The sequence below is a fragment of the Myotis lucifugus genome, unplaced genomic scaffold (genome assembly GCF_000147115.1).
Source record: "Myotis lucifugus unplaced genomic scaffold, Myoluc2.0 scaffold_26, whole genome shotgun sequence".
NCBI lineage: Eukaryota > Metazoa > Chordata > Mammalia > Chiroptera > Vespertilionidae > Myotis > Myotis lucifugus.
In genome coordinates this window covers 1,717,884-1,735,640 of record NW_005871074.1, presented here as the reverse complement: position 1 = coordinate 1,735,640, position 17,757 = coordinate 1,717,884, and the positions used below count along the sequence as shown (strand labels likewise).

The 17,757-nt window shown below is 33.9% G+C and overlaps 1 protein-coding gene across 1 annotated transcript in view; it reads right to left on the bottom strand.

The window, feature by feature from the left end:
• The window catches only part of TNKS (tankyrase), a 147,165-nt gene that overhangs the window by 38,513 nt on the left and 90,895 nt on the right, over positions 1 to 17,757 (bottom strand). Inside the window, 7 exon segments of the mRNA XM_006086172.3 lie at positions 296 to 467; positions 7,475 to 7,553; positions 7,643 to 7,734; positions 9,108 to 9,229; positions 10,875 to 11,061; positions 11,324 to 11,390; positions 12,852 to 12,946. Of these exon segments, the coding sequence (XP_006086234.1) occupies positions 296 to 467; positions 7,475 to 7,553; positions 7,643 to 7,734; positions 9,108 to 9,229; positions 10,875 to 11,061; positions 11,324 to 11,390; positions 12,852 to 12,946 (814 nt within the window).

Below are 17,757 nucleotides of genomic sequence, written 5' to 3'. Positions count from 1 at the left end.
GACAGATTTTAGAGCTACCATAATTCCACACTGTTTTAACTAACTTTTGATTGTAACACACAAGTCAGGTTTTTAATTTAAACCTTTTTCTCATGATACCTACTTCCCTCACCAAAAAAGCTGACAGAGAGAGCCACTGGCTAAACTATAAGAAAGGAAAGGCAGCAAAAATATTCAAACAAATAAACATTCCAAGGAGCTGCTAAAAACAGGAGGTACAAAGTTTGTCTGTGTTCATTAGTGGATGGGACATGGGAGAGAGAGAATAATGCAATGGTTAGCTATTTGAACTCACCACTCAGGATCTGCTGCACTGCTTCGTTTCCCATCTGCGCTGCAGTAAAGCCTTGTAAGGAGATGATGGAGGGGTCAGAGCCATAACTCAGCAGTAGGCGGCAGGTCTGCAGGTGACCTGCGAGGGCAGCTCTATGCAAAGCAGTCTGACCAAGAGTGTCCAGCGCATTCATCTGAAAAATCATTGGTGGGCACATGAAATCGAACATCTAATTTTGTTCCCTTTTATTCAAGCAAATAATTTCAAATGAGAAAATGCAATTGACGTAGCTTTTGAAAAATGCCAAAGATAATTCTATATTAACTTTGCTCATTGGTTCTGTAGAAATATCATCTTCTTTCTCTGATCACCTTACTGAAAATCATAACAAACCTATTCTTTCCCTAAATGACCATCTTTCTGTCCATCTTCTACTCCCTGCCATTCCCCTCAACACTAGAATATGGCCAGGACTTTGTCCGATATCCGCTGCCTATCACATTAAAGACGTACATTAAATACTTCTGGATGAATATGTTTTATCAAACTTGTTCTCAGATATAAAAACAACAGAATATGTAAACAAAGACAGTTAAAGTGATTCATTACATTTTTTTCTAATTTTAGTAAATAATTATAATAACATGCCCTAGTTGAATTACAAACACATTTAACAAAAAGAATAATAATTCAAAGATTTACATGTTCCATTTCTAAAGGTTTGAAGAGTTGTAAAAAATAATAATTTAGTTAATTTTAAAGCTAGGATATTAAACTTCTGGACCATGTTCATGATTTGATCAAACCTTACTGGTCCTAAGCTGTTTTCCAGGATGCCATGTAAATACCTTCTACTCCAGTCAGCCCAAGTCCATGTTCATTGTACATATTGCTACTTCAGAGAAAAGCCCTTCTTTCTGCTGCTCTGGATTATGAGATCCAGTGAAAGTCCCACTCTTCTAAGAAGCCCTCCTTGAATATTTGAAGCCTCGATAATTTCTTTCTGAACACCTATGTCAAGTCAGTGCTATCTGAAATATTATAACATCGTGATAGTTTGCTTCCCAAGTAAAACTAAGGTTATTGACAATATGGACTATATTAGGTTTTCTGGGTCCTCTATAAAGCTCCTGTTAATGGTGCATAGTAAATTATCAAATATCTGCTTGCTGGTTATTCAAAACATTTGTGCACACCTACCAAATGCATGAGTAAGAAAAAAAGGATTTAAGACAATGAGTCTCCCTGTCTCCAGTCTTGCATCGTTACAAGTAAGGCCGTCACGCTTGGTTAAGCAAGGGTTCATCTAGATTCTTAATGGTGATTTACAAATTCGCCATGAAATACTGACATATTTAATTACAGCAACTTTGCCATCAGAAAAATGACTGATTATACATAGACAGCATAAAAGTACAGCCATTAGCATGTACTGATGGAAAACACAAGCTGCCAAAGTAAACTTCTTGATTTTTTTCCTATGAATATTTCTTTATTATTTCTTCACCACAGGAGAAAAACTTAAATTTGAGAATATTCTAATCACTAATATTTTTCTGGAAATTAGGTAAGAAACCCACTAAATTCTTCAATTATAGTTATGAAAATCCTCAATGCAGCTTATTAAATCATGGGAACATGGTTTGAGAATTATTACTCCAAAATACTGATCTTACCAAGTTATTCCTCAGCTTAGCGACTTATTCAAATAAACTTGAATGAACCCCTGACCATCATTTAAGGCAACCCACAATTTACTTTTGTACCACCTTGCTTTCTGTATTTTTCCATCACCGTCTGATATGGCTATGCTCTAGCTTTATCAGATTATGAGAAGCCCTATCTACTTTATGAAAGTTAGTTTCTAAAGTCACTGCCAAAAGTAAATATGCCTTTGGTCAAGATTATCCTTAAAAACACCGTAGCAATACAATAGGAGAGACAGATGTAAAGTTTCCTGGTAAATCTAACACTAGCTAGCTTACCTCCAGTGTCTGAGCAGATTGACTAACTATCAGATAAAGTATAGAAAGTATCTTAAACATTAAAAACAGTCTATGTGTAATAAGAGGTCCTCTCTATAAATATGTATGGTGAAGCTGAGCGTAATATAGAAAATAGTAGATTCACTTCTATTATCTCACTTATTCATGGGCATGCACTCATGGAGTGAAACACTAGCCAAAAATCACCACTCATTAAAATTCTTTAAATTAATATTTCTTGTTCCTCTTCTTTCTCTCCATGTTTTGAAAGGGGTGGCCCCGAGTGCAACTCTACTGTGTATTCTGTGTTCTCATTTCTCTACCATGCTATTCTCTCTGCTTCACATTCCTTCCCTTCATATATACCTATCAAAATCAGAACTAGTTGTTCATCTCCTAAGAATTCACGTAAGAAAGGGATGCAACTAACACAACTACTAGGCTCTGTGTTAGATGCTTTTTGTAAATTGTCAGCTATTTAGAAGCAATGATTATGACAATCTGCAATGTTACTTTTCCCTGCACTTTCACCCTCCCTAAGAACATAGCTGGAGCTTCAGAAATGCCTTCTGAATGAATGAAAAATAAAAATAGAACAACATGTAAATGGTTACTAGAATTAACTTATAAAAGGAACTTTTTAGCTAAAACAATTCCAACCATTTGATGAGAATTGATTTGTAACCCTAAGCTAAAAACTTGATCATATACTGAAGCTCTATGTCCTCATTCCTATATTTATATATAAGGCATTTACTAATTTCTATAAGTAGTATCATATTCTAATATTTCAGAAAGCCCAATTTTCTTAGACAAAGTAAGTCAGACCAGAATAACACAAATTCTTCGCTTTAGTAAATGTATGCATTTTTTTGTTATGAAAGAATATTATAATTCTTCCCTCAAATTCTAAATGGTATTAGTAACAAAACAGTATCTGTGGAGTGCTTTATCAGACAACATAGTGGAGGCACTATAAGAAGTCACTGGAAGGTATTAGCGAGTAATGTAACAGAAGCACTCATTCCATAGAAACAAGTAGAACAACAAAGCTAGAACAATTTGGTGATACTTAGTACAACACACTTAGAAAGAATAACAATGGAAAACAGGAAAATATTAAACATTCTATAAGGGTTTTTGTGAGGAAGAATTATTTCTCACTAGGTACAAATGTCAAATTTCTCAGGTCCACCAATCTTAGGACTCCAGGCTTACCCCTCTATTGTCAAAATATGACTGGCAGCTCCATGCATCACTCCATACATTCTCATCCAAGGCCAAAAGGCAAATTTTTTACATCTATTTTAAAAGAGAAGAAACCTTTCCCAGCAGACTTCTCTTTATGGTTGGGGCCAGAAATGTTTCCTAAACTCATGTCTACACCAGTCACTAGCAAGGAGAATGAAATTACTAAAGTTGTTTCAGATCCAGCCTTCCCTGAAGCTTCGATACATGCAAAAAAAAAAAAAAAAGTTCTATAGGATCCGCAGGTCAATTTCCATCAGGGGGCTATTCTATACTGCCTGGAAACTAAGAATGGTTTTCACATTTTTTTAATGATTATATTTTAAGTGGCTATATAAATATCTACATAAAATCATCAATTTTGTCTCTTGGCCTACAAAGCCTAAATATTTGCTATTTGGAATTTTAAAAAAATGTTTGCTGACCCCTGTTCTGAAGCAAGGAAGAAAGGGAAAAATGACTACTGGATGAAAAATCAACTATCTGCTTGAGCCATTACAGATCTTTAAATTGATTCAAAATTGAAAAATTTTTTTTTTTTAAATATATATTTTACTGATTTTTTACAGAGAGGAAGGGAGAGAGATAGAGAGTTAGAAACATCGATGAGAGAGAAACATCGATCAGCTGCCTCCCGCACATCTCCTACTGGGGATGTGCCCGCAACCCAGGTACATGCCCTTGATGCCCTTGACCGGAATTGAACCCGGGACCTTTCAGTCCTCAGGCCGACGCTCTATCCACTGAGCCAAATTGGTTTCGGCTGAAAAAAATTTAAGGTTCCCAACTTCCTTTTATATTTAACTTTATCAATACTGCTAATGTGCTACATTTGTTTATCCTTTTGTTCAGTCATGGAATATAATCAGGGATCTCTAAAAAGTGGCCAACCTCATTTTTTATTCCATATTTTCTGAAGTGGCCCAACACACAGAAGAGCAAAATGTGCTTGCCATCCACAGTAAGTATACGTTGTTTTCAGAGGGCAGCAGTAACTGTTTTACATGGCTACAGATCAATCTCCATCCCCCGATTTTTAAAAGGACAATCTGGAAGGATTTGTGTTACTGCTCTAATTCCATTTCCCAGTGAAGAAGAGTGATATTTTGGAGCTAGTGTAACTTTATTTCACTGTGATCCCAGAGAATTGTTTAAAGGAGGCTCTCCTAAGTCTGGATTTATTATTCTAATCTCATCATTCTATAAGATAAATGACAAGTGATAGTAATTCACTCTATTGTTGGAGAAATATAGAAGATTAAATGACTCATGCATGCCACCCACAATAGCAATAGCAATACTGGAAGCACTAAAAGAAGGCCAACTCAAGGACAGAATATAGCCTATGACCTGGAAGATCTCCGAGACAACACTGTGTTTTGTATTCTTGGCTTTGACAATTCTGACTCACACACTGACAATTATTCACTGAGGCAAAAAACTTGGGCTTAATAACATTTAAAATATTCTTTATATATAAGAATCAAACTCTTAAAGAAACAAAGAAATACAGTTTAGTATTATATATATATAATTGCCTCAATGGTGATCAAGCTGAATTATCAAATAAATGAGATCGCCACTCACAAGAATTCTTCTAGAGCTTTCAAATTAAAATGTATGTATATACTGCTGTCCAGAATTTGTTTTCAATCTAAAATATATATTTGACAGATTCATTTAATATACATCATCATTAATTTACTCTCCATATTTTAAAGACATAAAACTTTAATTCTTAATATTATTTGGAACTACCAACATACATACTTTTTGAAGAAGTCTGGGAATGTTAAATCAGTTTTTCTGATCAAGTCTTTTTTAGACCCAGTCCTCTCTATTTTCCTCTATCAAAGTATCCACTATTAGGATATGATAGAGGATGCCATCAGAAATGCTTACTCTTCAGCACTAAAAAGGCTATTTTCACTAAAGTACAGAAACTGCCTCAAATAAGAAAAATGTTACATTTAATGTGTTATTCTCCAACTGTATAAGGTGTCAGAAAAATAACAGACATCTGGCAGTTTTAGAGGCGAAACAGATTCCCTCCCCGCCTCCTTGCTGTATCTACAGATAGCAACCTGAGGTATATATCTTTATTTCTATCTGAGTAGTAATAATAATTTTCCTAAAGAGGCTAATTGGATGATAGAAATTTCAATGGTATTTGGCTTAAAATGTATAGGACATAAAATTATGATTCAAACATGCCAAAACAGTCCTGGAAACCAGCAAGCAGACTATAAGGAACTGGCTAAGGGGAATCTTTCAGTGTGAAATAATCTAGTCTCAAAGAGCTAACCTAGAGGCTGTGTTCATTTCTCTACTAAATTTGAAGCTATCACTGTCCATATCACTCATTTGGCAGGTAATCATGAACTGTTCCGTGACATTTCTGTAATCAAGCATTTACTATTAACTCACATTGTAACTCTACTTTAATTAAGAAAACATATGTATGTCTAAATCTTAACCTGATTTTAAGTACCTGAGAGTTGACACTAGTCTCTGTATTCCTTTAGCTAGAGTGACAATGTGTATCCCCCCCCACTCCCCCCCCCCCCAAATAAAGACACCTTGTAGTGAAAGGGTACAAAAAAAGAAATTAACAGGCGTTAATGAACATACAATAGAGCAGCAGTTCTCAACCTGTGGGTTGTGACCCCTTTGAGCAGGGGTCCTCAAACGTTTTAAATAGGGGGCCAGTTCACTGTCCCTCAGACCGTTGGAGGGCCGGACTATAGTTTAAAAAAAAACTATGAACAAATTCCTATGCACCCTGCACATATCTTATTTTGAAGTAAAAAAACAAAACGGGAACAAATACAATATTTGTATTTGCATGTGGCCCGCGGGCCGTAGTTTGAGGACCCCTGCCTTTGAGGGTCGAACGACCCTTTCACAGGGGTCACCTAAGACCATCGGAAAACACATATATAATTACATATTGTTTTTGTGATTAATCACTACGCTTTAATTATGTTCAATTTGTAACAATGAAATTGGGGGTCACCACAACATGAGGAACTGTATTAAAGGGTCGCGGCATTAGGAAGGTTGAGAACCACTGGTTTAGGATAATGTCCTAATGTACTGATTAGGACACATGTAAAGTACAATGTCACAACATGCTGAAAGTGAACAGATGAGTGAGTTTTTCCCTGTCTGGGTTATGTTATGTACTACCAGTGTATTTAGGAGGAATTTTGATCATCTTCATAATGTAAAATATATAAGTATATTTTGAGATAATAATGTTCGGCACATTGCTATTTAATTCAGAAATCTACTTTAAAATAGAAGTTTATTTCATTGACTTTTATTCACTTTACAGCACTGTGCTGTGGCCTCCCTGTCAATCCCTCCCTCTCAAGCTCCCATTTTGCCTTAGGAAACACTTTGGGCGTAGACGTGACTCAGGTCGACACATGGACCTAATGAGGTTGCCTGCAATAACCTGTGTACTAAGTATTAATACATTTCAAATTCTTTATTCTTAAATAAAGATTAGTATTTTAATAAATTAAAATTCTTTAGTGTTGAGGTTATTTGAAAAAAATTACCAGTATGAGTGTGAAGGAATATAGATATTCTTTAAAATAAGTGGGCGATATTTTGACTCTCATTCCCGTAAACCATCACTGATGTTAACTATAAAATATATTAATTCCAGTATTAACTTAAAACAATGTAAAGCTGAAATATATTTCAAATGATAAGACTGCAGTTACATTCTATTACTTTATAAGAGAATAACAGTAAATTACAATAAAACACAAATTATTTTTACTAGGAACAAGACTTAAATCAGCTTTTAAAGGAGACTCAATGAATTCAAATACATGCTAACAGTCTTATAACATTACTTTCTCTCTGATTTTCCTGAAGAAATTAACAGTCTTAATTAAGAGCAGCTAGCTACTCAATGCCAAGTCTGGCACTTCATTTCAGGTGTGTGCCTTACCTTTGCTCCGTGTTTATGCAGAACTTCCATGACATCATTGTGAGCTCTTTCTGCCGCAACATGCAGTGGAGTCATGAAACTATGGAGAGGGGAAAAGGAAGAGGTGATTTACTAACTTTTATTGCATTTCCCCTTTAGGAATTGAACAACAACTGCAATTACACTTACTCTTTATTTTTTTCATTAACATTTGCTCCTTTTCTAAGTAACAATTCTGTCACTTGCTTTCGTTTGGGATGCAGGGAGGCCACAGCACAGTGCTGTAAAGTAAATAAAAGTCAATAAAATGAACTTCTATTTAAAAGTAGATTTCTGAATTAAATAGCAATGTGCTGAACACTGTTATCTCAAAATATACTTATACATTTTACATTATGAAGATGATCAAAATTCCTCCTAAATACACTGGAAGGACAAAACATAACCCTGGCAGCAAGATGAAATTATGCTCTTGGTTAAGCACTAAGAAATACTTTCATCTTTTCCTATAGCCAATAAATAATTATCCAGTCCAAATTTACTGCCTCTCCAAAGCTACAAAAATCTGTAACTAAATTTCTCAATTCATTAGAACGTCAGCCACATAAATCATTTCTCCAACTCTTTCACACAGGTACTCCTAGCACTACAGAAGAATAAATAAGGCTTTATGCCCAGGGGCAGGCACGAAGGTAAGAGACCTCAAAGAGCTGAGAGGGAGACGAATTCTCAGAAATTCTATGTTTTATCCTATATTTATATAAGTTTTATATTCATCTTTGTTTTATATTAATGTCTGCATTAAAATTTAAAAAGTAAAAAACTAATTTCTAATGAATAAAATGAATACTACAAAAAGCAGGTCAAGGTTATTCTGTGACTCTGAGTATCACCTGGAATAATGCTGTGTAGCATGAATGTCTCTGAACCTGCTTTAGAGCCATATATTTAGATGTACATAGAATTGGCCCATTTCAGTTTGGTAACTCTTTTAATGTTTCCACATGTTTTGATGACAGTTTCACTATTTTTGTGCCAGATATATGAGAGAATGTTAACTGAAGTATATTTAGAGGTCTGTGATAGAGGCATCACAAATGTTTCAATATTAAAGACAATTGGTACAGTCTGGAACAAAAAATGCACACTCTTACCATTTTCTATAATGAATGTAATAATTCTTTGAATGCGATTTCTCAAAAGAATAATGCAAATATCTTTGAAAATACTTTAATCTTCCATAGAAAATAAATTCGATTACTCAAAAGGATAATTGAAGTATCTCTGAAAATATTCTAATCTTCTATAGAAAACAAATATATTTATCTAGTAACCACAAGAAAAAGAAGATTCTATAGAGAAAAATCACATCTTATATTTATGAAAGCACTGGCCACAAAGGTGGATTTGTTACAATATGGTTGGGTAAAGGCAAATGTAAAATTAATTCCCAAATCAAGGTTGAGCAAGTCTATTCTCTCACCCATGAAAGCAACAGCCTCCTGAACCAAATTAAAAATCAATGCAACCATTAAAATGCAAATCCTTGTCACTTCAGATACCACAGTTACTTAAAGTTTCTGAAATAAAAATCATATTTTGTGCTTACACTGCAATTATCAACCCACAGAATGGATTAACAATAAAATCTTACCAGTGCAGTTTCATGAGACTGTGGTTGTTTGAAATTAATGATTTCCAAGGCAAGTGTTTTTTTAACTTTGGCTAGGTCTGCTTCTCTGGCTGCTTGTAGTAAAGAATGACCTTTAAATTCATCTGTTAATAAAATAATAGTTGAAATAAAATTTTTAAATTTATAAAAATCATTAGCATAATTGTGAATTAAGACAATTATTAACTTCACACAGTCCTCTACTTTAGCAACATCAGCAGCATGGTGATACATTAAATGAAGGTGCAAAAGATGAGGGTGTAGGTTAATGAAAAATTATGAATTATGTATGATCTGAAATAAGGCTTTTTATACTTATACTCCTAGAGTTCATAAAGATACACATACCAATATACTCACTCCAGGAAAGTTTTCAAACAAGCAACCTAATTGTCCACCAAATGGAAACTAGTTAAATAATTTGTGAACACTTATACACTGAAATACTTTATAGCTCTTAAAAAAAAAAACAGACCAACATTTACTGACATAAAAGCATATATTAAATGAAAACTCAAGTAACGAAAGAGAAAGGATAGGCTGACTGAATTTTTGTGTGCTGTACTACCATTATTGCCTCCACCAATAAATGTAAGTAATGATTATTGCTATAAGCAAGTAAGAGATTTTTTAAAAGAGATTTCTAAATTAATTACATAAATAAGAGTCTAATACCCTTATTTATTAAAAACATATAATCTTATTTTCTATTTTACAAGTTGGTTTGTATTCTGATATGACAACTTGTTAACAAAAAGCTGAAAATTGTTCTCCAAAGACACAGATGACCAACAGACATATAGAAAGATACCTGAGAGAATTATAAACTGTCATATGTAAGGAGTAGGATCCTGACAACTGCAAAGTAAGGTGATGTACTAAGAACTGATTTCAAGTAAAAAGTATGGTTTTGCTTGGCTTATCCATTAGTCTAGAGAAATTTAAACTGAATTAAAATCATACTGAATTCAAATTATCAGTATTTTAGATTACTTCCACCAAATCATAAAAATTATCTTATGTAAATGTGGGCAAGTGATTTCACTTTGGCTATACCACACAAAAGCAGTAAAACAGAATTGTGCAAACTTGATGATATCTATTATTACCAACAGCACAGGAATATAAGCTCTAAGAACTCAGAGATATTTTTCTGGTTTTATTCAGATGTATTTCCAATGCATGGCACATAGTAGGTATTCAATATATGGTTTTTGATCGACTCATCCTTTACAAAAAGGGAGGGGGGAGCCTCAACTTGTGAATTAGAATTAGGCTTGAATAAACACAAAATATATATAGTATATAAATAAAAGATTCCTGTGGAATCATGAAGACAAGTTTAAGTCAGAAATGAGGATTATAAACTAGTGTACGTATAATAAATAGGGATATCATTTACAATATTAAAAAGTGATTTAGTGCAACAGAAAAGTTAGAAAGGGGATAGAAATTGCTAAGGTGGTGATGGTGTAGGAATTTGAAATAGGATAATCAAGAAAAGTCTCACTACAAAGGTGGTATTTAAATAAAGACAAGGAAAGGGGAGTAAGCAATGCTGAAAGCAGAAGGAACAGCTAGTATAAACTCCCCAAGGGAGGGAGAGGGAGGGAGGGAGGGAGGGAGGGAGGGAGAAAGAATGGAAGCATATCATCCAAGTTAGACAAAACACCAGCCCTTATAACTAAACAAAAGTGAGATAGTCTAATCTGCAACAAATAATTTTGACTTCAGGATATAAATACATACAAGTCAATCTCTCCCGGAGCTCAGGAGTTGGCGCCATATCCACAGCACTTTTCCCATGGCAATTGACCAGTGTAGGATCAGCACCATGGCTAAGCAACAGAGAGCAGACTTCTACACGATTCTTGGAAGCAGCCTCATGCAGAGGAGTAAACTGCCAGAGATCCATGGCGTTAACACAGGCTCCATGCTGAATTAAGAGAAAAAGTTTTAGGTCAGTAATCATTTTGCTGGATTAAATAAAGCTCAGAAGACACTTATTTCACTGTAAAATTCAGTTACAACTCTTTGAAATGTCAACAATATTTTAATTTCAGCTTTTATAAATAGTTTAAGCAATGATAATATTTTAAAACTGCTTTTCTTAAAAATCTTATTCATTAGTAAACACATGAAAACTCATGACGAGTTAAAAAGAGCAAATGAAATTCATTATTTTTTATTTCTTTTACCTTTAGTAGCAGTTCTGTGACTTCATAATGTCCATATGAACATGCATTATGAAGAGGCACAAGTCCACTAAATGAAAAAAGGCAAAGTAAAATACTGAAATTTCAAACAACTTACAGTCATTTATCCAAGAAGTGCTAAGCAACAAAAATCGAATAAATCCTAATACAATTATGTTAAAAATATTTTAAAGTATTTAGTAAGATGATTCAAAGCACAGATAATTTAACCTTTTGTATTTCCCTTGTATTTTGTGTATACAATCCTTAAATACAATGATAAAAACACCAATTAGAGAAGCATTTAGGCAAAATGAAGAACATGTGCTGACAATTGCATGCTTTATATATGAAGTGTTTACATTAAATAAATGTTAATTGATAGAGAATTGAAAATTCCTACTCTTTTGTTTCATTTTCAAAGTAAGTACCAGCACAAGAATTAAATATCCAAACTACTATAACTTGCATTTCAAAGTATCTTTCTACATGAGTCAAAGAACCCCTTTTTTGTGCTGTACTTCTCTTGATGACTCACCTATTGTACACCCATCTGTTTTCAGACATGCACAAGGAAATAGAGATGTACAAGAGCATCAGGCATTTGTACCCCTATACTATCGGGACACCATTCACATATGGCACAAAACCTGGCGCAGGCGAGAGAGAACAGAGTACGGAAAGAGCAGATTTGGAATGAATGGATTCCCCCTCGGGTAACTGTCTCAAGCACTGAGTTCTTTATTCATTTCTATGTTTCCTGACATGGAAAGGGGCAAACTGAAAGAAACCTCCTCCAGGGCTTCTCTTCTTTATGCTGCCAATCACAAGAGTGTAATATGAATCTATTTACCTGGGTAGTAAGGTCAAGTTATCTTTTAGATCTTAAGGTGGGATAATGAGAAATGTTAGCCCATCACACAGGACAGCAAACTTGATTCATATGGCCCTGGAGACTAGATAGAAAACTCGTACAAAGTTTTCCAAAATACACTTACGCATAAAGTAAATGACGTGACTGCTTTCTTAGTCCCTCTGCCCTAACCCTCCAACCCCCACCACATCAACCTTCATAAGGATCTTTTAGGTTTTCCAAGTTCAGATGTCCAAGATTTCATCAGGGAAAAAACAAATTAGAATACTGTATAGTTATGATTTTGGTTTATTAATAAGAGATAATCTTTTCATTCCAGATAAATGATAGCTATATTAATAGATTATCATAATTTTCAATTTGTCTTATCTTTCTGAAATACAACTTGAGTTAAGAAATAATAATTGCAATTGAAACAAATTTTAAATAATAGAATTTCAATAAAATTAAACTAATTTAGGAAACTATTATAAGAAGTAGTATATGAAAATAAAATCGAAGTTGCAAACATTCTTAAAATGCTACAAAAGCTGTAAAGAAATGGTCTATATGACTTTCTTGGCCTAGTGTTCAACAACTTCAGCATATAAGATGTTGAAAACAAAGCATAACAATCCATGAGCAAAACCATTAAAGGAAATAAACTGCTACACCTACCCTTTGTCTTTTGCATGAACATCAGCACCATGCTGAAGCAGCAGCTGAACTATCCGAACTCTGTTGTAGCCTGCGGCAAGATGTAAAGGCGTAGACTAGAAGACAGAAGAAAAACACACCCACTCCTTCAGGTAAATAATTCTTGCTTTACCATTTAATCTGTATTTGTTTAGATTTAAACACAATGAACGTTAACATACACAAAACATACTGAGTTAAAGTGTCAAAAATTCCTATTTCCTAATTGAATGAGAGACAATTCACTCACTTCAGGAGTAAATTCTAACTTCAGTGCCATGCACCTGTTTTCTCCTACTTTTTTTTATTGTTTAAAGTATTACATACAGTATTACATATGTATCCTTTTTCCCCCATCGACCTCCCCCCTGGCCATCTCCACCGCCCAGTACATGCCGTCAGCCCCCTAGTGTCTGTGTCCATTGGCTATGTCCATTGGCTGTGTCCATTGGCTATGCTTATATGCATGCATACAAAGGCCTTCAGTAATCAAGCCCTACCCTAATCTCTCCATTTATTTCCTTCTTCTTTCTAGCATGAACCACTCTCACTATTCTCAGAAGACATGTCAGGGCTCACATCCCTCATAACCGAAAATATGCTTCTTTATCCTATTTAAATCTTGTCCACCTTTCAAGTTCTAACTTTTCAATTCCAATTCTATCAAAAAGACTAGCTAAAGATGCAGCTCTCAAAATTTCTCTTTAATAGGAAAGGTTGAAAAACCTCCCTGAAGAACTATTTGAAGAAACTTTAGTAGAAATTAAAAGGACAATGGACCATATTCATTCCAAGCAGCTGCTAGCAATGGGTCAAAACTAATTTGCTACATTGGATGCAATGAAATATGCCAAGGTAGTATCTACGCCCTCTATTTCATACACTACACATGCAGTATTCAAAAGGAAAATATCGTTTCTTCCCAACTAATTTCTGCCACTCTGTAATTTGAACCAAATTAAAAGGTTCTCTATTAAAACTTAATATAATAATTTTTAAAAATCAAAACTCATCTTTTAAAAAATTAGAAATAACATTATTTTAATTAAAAGGTTCTCTACAACCATAGCGATTTTTCTACTTGCTCATTTACTTAAATTTAAATACTGCAACATCTTTTCAAACAGGCTCTAATATACTTTTATGTACTCTCACTTTTCCTGTTTTTTGTTTGGGCCTGGGAATTTAATACAATTTTCAATTTATTTTCTTTATGTATTACTTCAAATATCAAGATACAAAAGAATTACGAAATACTGTATTATCTATTACTGTGTTCATAGTACTCCACACATTTTATATATTCTGACAGCCTCTAAGTTTAAGAAATATTTCTGAGCAATCTACAGCTAATAATGAGGAGACCATCCAGATTTTAAGAATCCTGAATAGGAAGTCAGGAACCCTGATTATACCCTTGGATCTTATGAAACTGTGAAAGTCATATTACCTATGTATCTCAGCTTCTTCATGTGTAAAACAGAAATAAAATAAAAAATTTTGTATATAGTTGATTCAATAATAGTTTTTATTTCTTATTTTTGAAAATGAAGTAACTAAATAAATACATATACACACACTGTTTATTTAGAAGGACAAAACATTAAAAATATCTAGTTTCTGGATTTTTAAAAATCATTTTGAGATTAAAAATTATTTATAATGCTTTAAAAATGGTAATATATTTAGTTTTTAAATGGCTAAAATTCAAATAACAAATAAATTAGAAGGCTCTGTAACTAACAAGGTAGAAAGTAATAGGAGGCCTGAAATAAAGCAACTGTGAATAAATGGAGTTAGGGGCGAGTGTCAAAAATTATTAGGCCGCAGAATTAATAGAATCTGATAATTGACTGATATAGATAGCAAGGGGTACAAAAGTTCCAGTTTGGAAATGTCAGTGACAGATGAAAGAAAGGAAGGAAACAGGGGAGTGAGGAAGAGAGAGGAGAGGAGATCGAAGGGGAGGAGAGGAGAGGAGCTGAGAGGGAAAGAATCTGAGGTCTGGGTTTATTGAATTTGAAGTGCCTGATACCCTAGTGGTAATGGGTCTAGAATTCAGGAGAGGTGAAAGTTGGGCACAAATTTGGTCATCACTGGTATTCATAGAATGTCAGCATCTGCCATGTATCTGGCATCATGTTAAGTGCTAGGGATAGCATGGACATAAGAAAGGTTCCATACTGTGCCCTTAGGAGTTTTCTTATTCCTTAAAAACAGAAAGTCCCTAAATGAAATATATATAAAATAATTTTTATGTAGGAGGACAAAGGATGAGGGGGGAAAAGTCTAGTTTCTGAGGAGTCAACTAGAGAAAGCAGACAAATACAATTAAATGTGATGACTACAAAGGGAAGTTCAGGATGGCATGAGAGGTTAGAGGACATACACCAAACCACTCCAGAGGTGAGTAGAAAGGAGTGGGGTCAGGGAAGATTCTCAGAACTGCTTCCAAAAGGAGACGAGCATAAACACAAATCATTGAGGCAAAAGAATGGGGAACTTTATTCCGGGTCGTGTGGAGAGCACATATTAATACCCAGTGGACATGGTACAATTGAGGAACTCAAAAAATTTCAGTGGTTAAGTATATTATGTGATTGGTGGAGATTATAAGAGCAATGGGAAACCCCTGAAACAGAAAATTACTTAAGACTAAAGTTTTGGAAAGATCAGTCTAGTTACTCTATAGATAATGCATTGGAGGGGGAGGGCAAACCAAGTGACAAGCAGACATGAAGAGAAGAGTGCAGGACTAATCTAGGAGAGAGTTAATGACAGTGTCAGTCAGCAAAATTGGTAGCAGCATCCAAGCAGAAGTAGCTGAGCTATGAGAGTGGATGAATTCCCAGGGAGAGTGGGTATAGAACAAGACAGATGAGATTTTCCAAGCAGTCATTCTAATATGAATGCTAATTATGCAAACTAAATAGTATCACTAGAAAGCACATAAAAATCTGTAAAACGCATGCAATAAATTTGAGGAAATGGTAGAAAGCAAAAAAAAACCACAAAAAACCAAACAGTACAAGTTGAGAACAAAGGATGATTTACACAAGCTAATACTACTAAGAGCCCAGAAGTATTTCCTCCAGAAAAAAATTTACAACTAAACATTATACACCAAATGCTATCTTCTGATACAAAACAATTAACTTCATGTGGCCTAGACTACATTTAGTGAATAGTTACCACATAGTGCCAGCTTTACATCCCAATTGTCAAGTGGCAAAGTGATGATAAAAGTAATTTTCTAAATGCTAGGATAATTAACAGAGTATAATTTCAGTTTTGAAAAAAATAAAGCAGAACCATTTGTAAAATACACGTTATTTGATATTTTTGTGGTGTCTGTAAACTAGTAAACATAAGAATCCAACATTTAAGACATTATACACTGCCAGTATATACTCCTCAGATTTATTCTTAAAAGAGATTTTTAAAAAAATGTTTAAAAAGTCAAACATGTACAGTGATAAAGTATGGAACAATTGTAAATACAAATAGTCTTTCTAAAAATTTACCTAAATATTATTTTACTGTAAGAAAAATACTATTGCTAATATTTTCATATTGTAAAACATTTATAAAAAAAGGATCCTTACTTAAAGAAACCCCCAAATTCAAAGTTTTCTTCTTAAAATCAGGCCTTTAAAAAAAAAAAGCCACTTATATCTTTGCTTTTTCTGATACAGATCTTCAGGGCAGTAGAAAGCATTTAAGGTAGCTTTAAGTTATCCTACATGCATAGCTACAATAGTGACAACTGACAACTCTGTTATAAAACTGTGGGTGTAACTTTAACATAGGTCCAGGTAGCACAATATAAGGAAATGAGTAAAGGCTTTAAAGTCTTGGTTTTGCATTCTTGCTTTGGTATTTGATTTTTTTAAAACAAAAATATGTACTTGTTTAGTAATTAAAAAGAAAGATAAAAGTGCTTTAAAAAAGTAAAATACCTTCTAAAAAAGTTAAAGGCCTTCCAGTAACAAAATATTTTCCCACTTAAATTTAATTTTACATATGATTTCTTAACAAACTCAAGCAACAATGGAAGACAAAATATTCCTGAGGATTAAAAAGAAAAAGAAAAGAAAAATCTTACAGATCAGTTATTAGCTTTGGAAAACCTATATACTATCATGTGTCTAGAATACCAAAATTTAATTTTTGGATCTTTTGTTTCCAGTGCACAAAGAAATCATGATAACTATTTCTCAAGATTTAAATGTGTTATCACATATTCAATCCCAAGGGAATTTTAGCATTTACATTTTAACACAAAGCACATATTGCTATCTCACAAATGACAGCTGGGTACAGGCGAAAGAGTTCCCTGATCTAATGGTGCTGAGAAAGCTTCTGAGGTTAACAATTACCATATAAAAAGAATATCTCAACCTCTGTAGCACTTTTAATCTAGGAAGCATAAAATATTATAAAATTTAATTCTGAATTTCTTGAGACTATTATTATTATTATTATCCTATTTTTATAAAGTACAAAGTTTGGGACATTCCTTAAACAAGATTTTAAAATGAGATTCCAAAATATCAATACTCCAGAATGATTTACCCTTTCCTTTTATTCTGTCTTTGGACAATACTTTTGCAATAAAAACACAAAAAAAGATTATCAAAGACTGGTCCTTAAACTGCCATAATCTTTCCCTAACACTTGTCAGAAAATAATATAGTTATTTATTTATGTATCTGTCTCCTATAATCCACTCTGAGCTCACTGAGAATGGAGAACGTATCTCAATTTTGTTTTAAGGCAGCAGTTCTCAACCTGTGGATCATGACCCCTTTGGCGCTCAGACACGACCCTTTCACAGGAGTCGCCTAAGACCATCCTGCATATCACATCCCTGGCAATATCACAATAA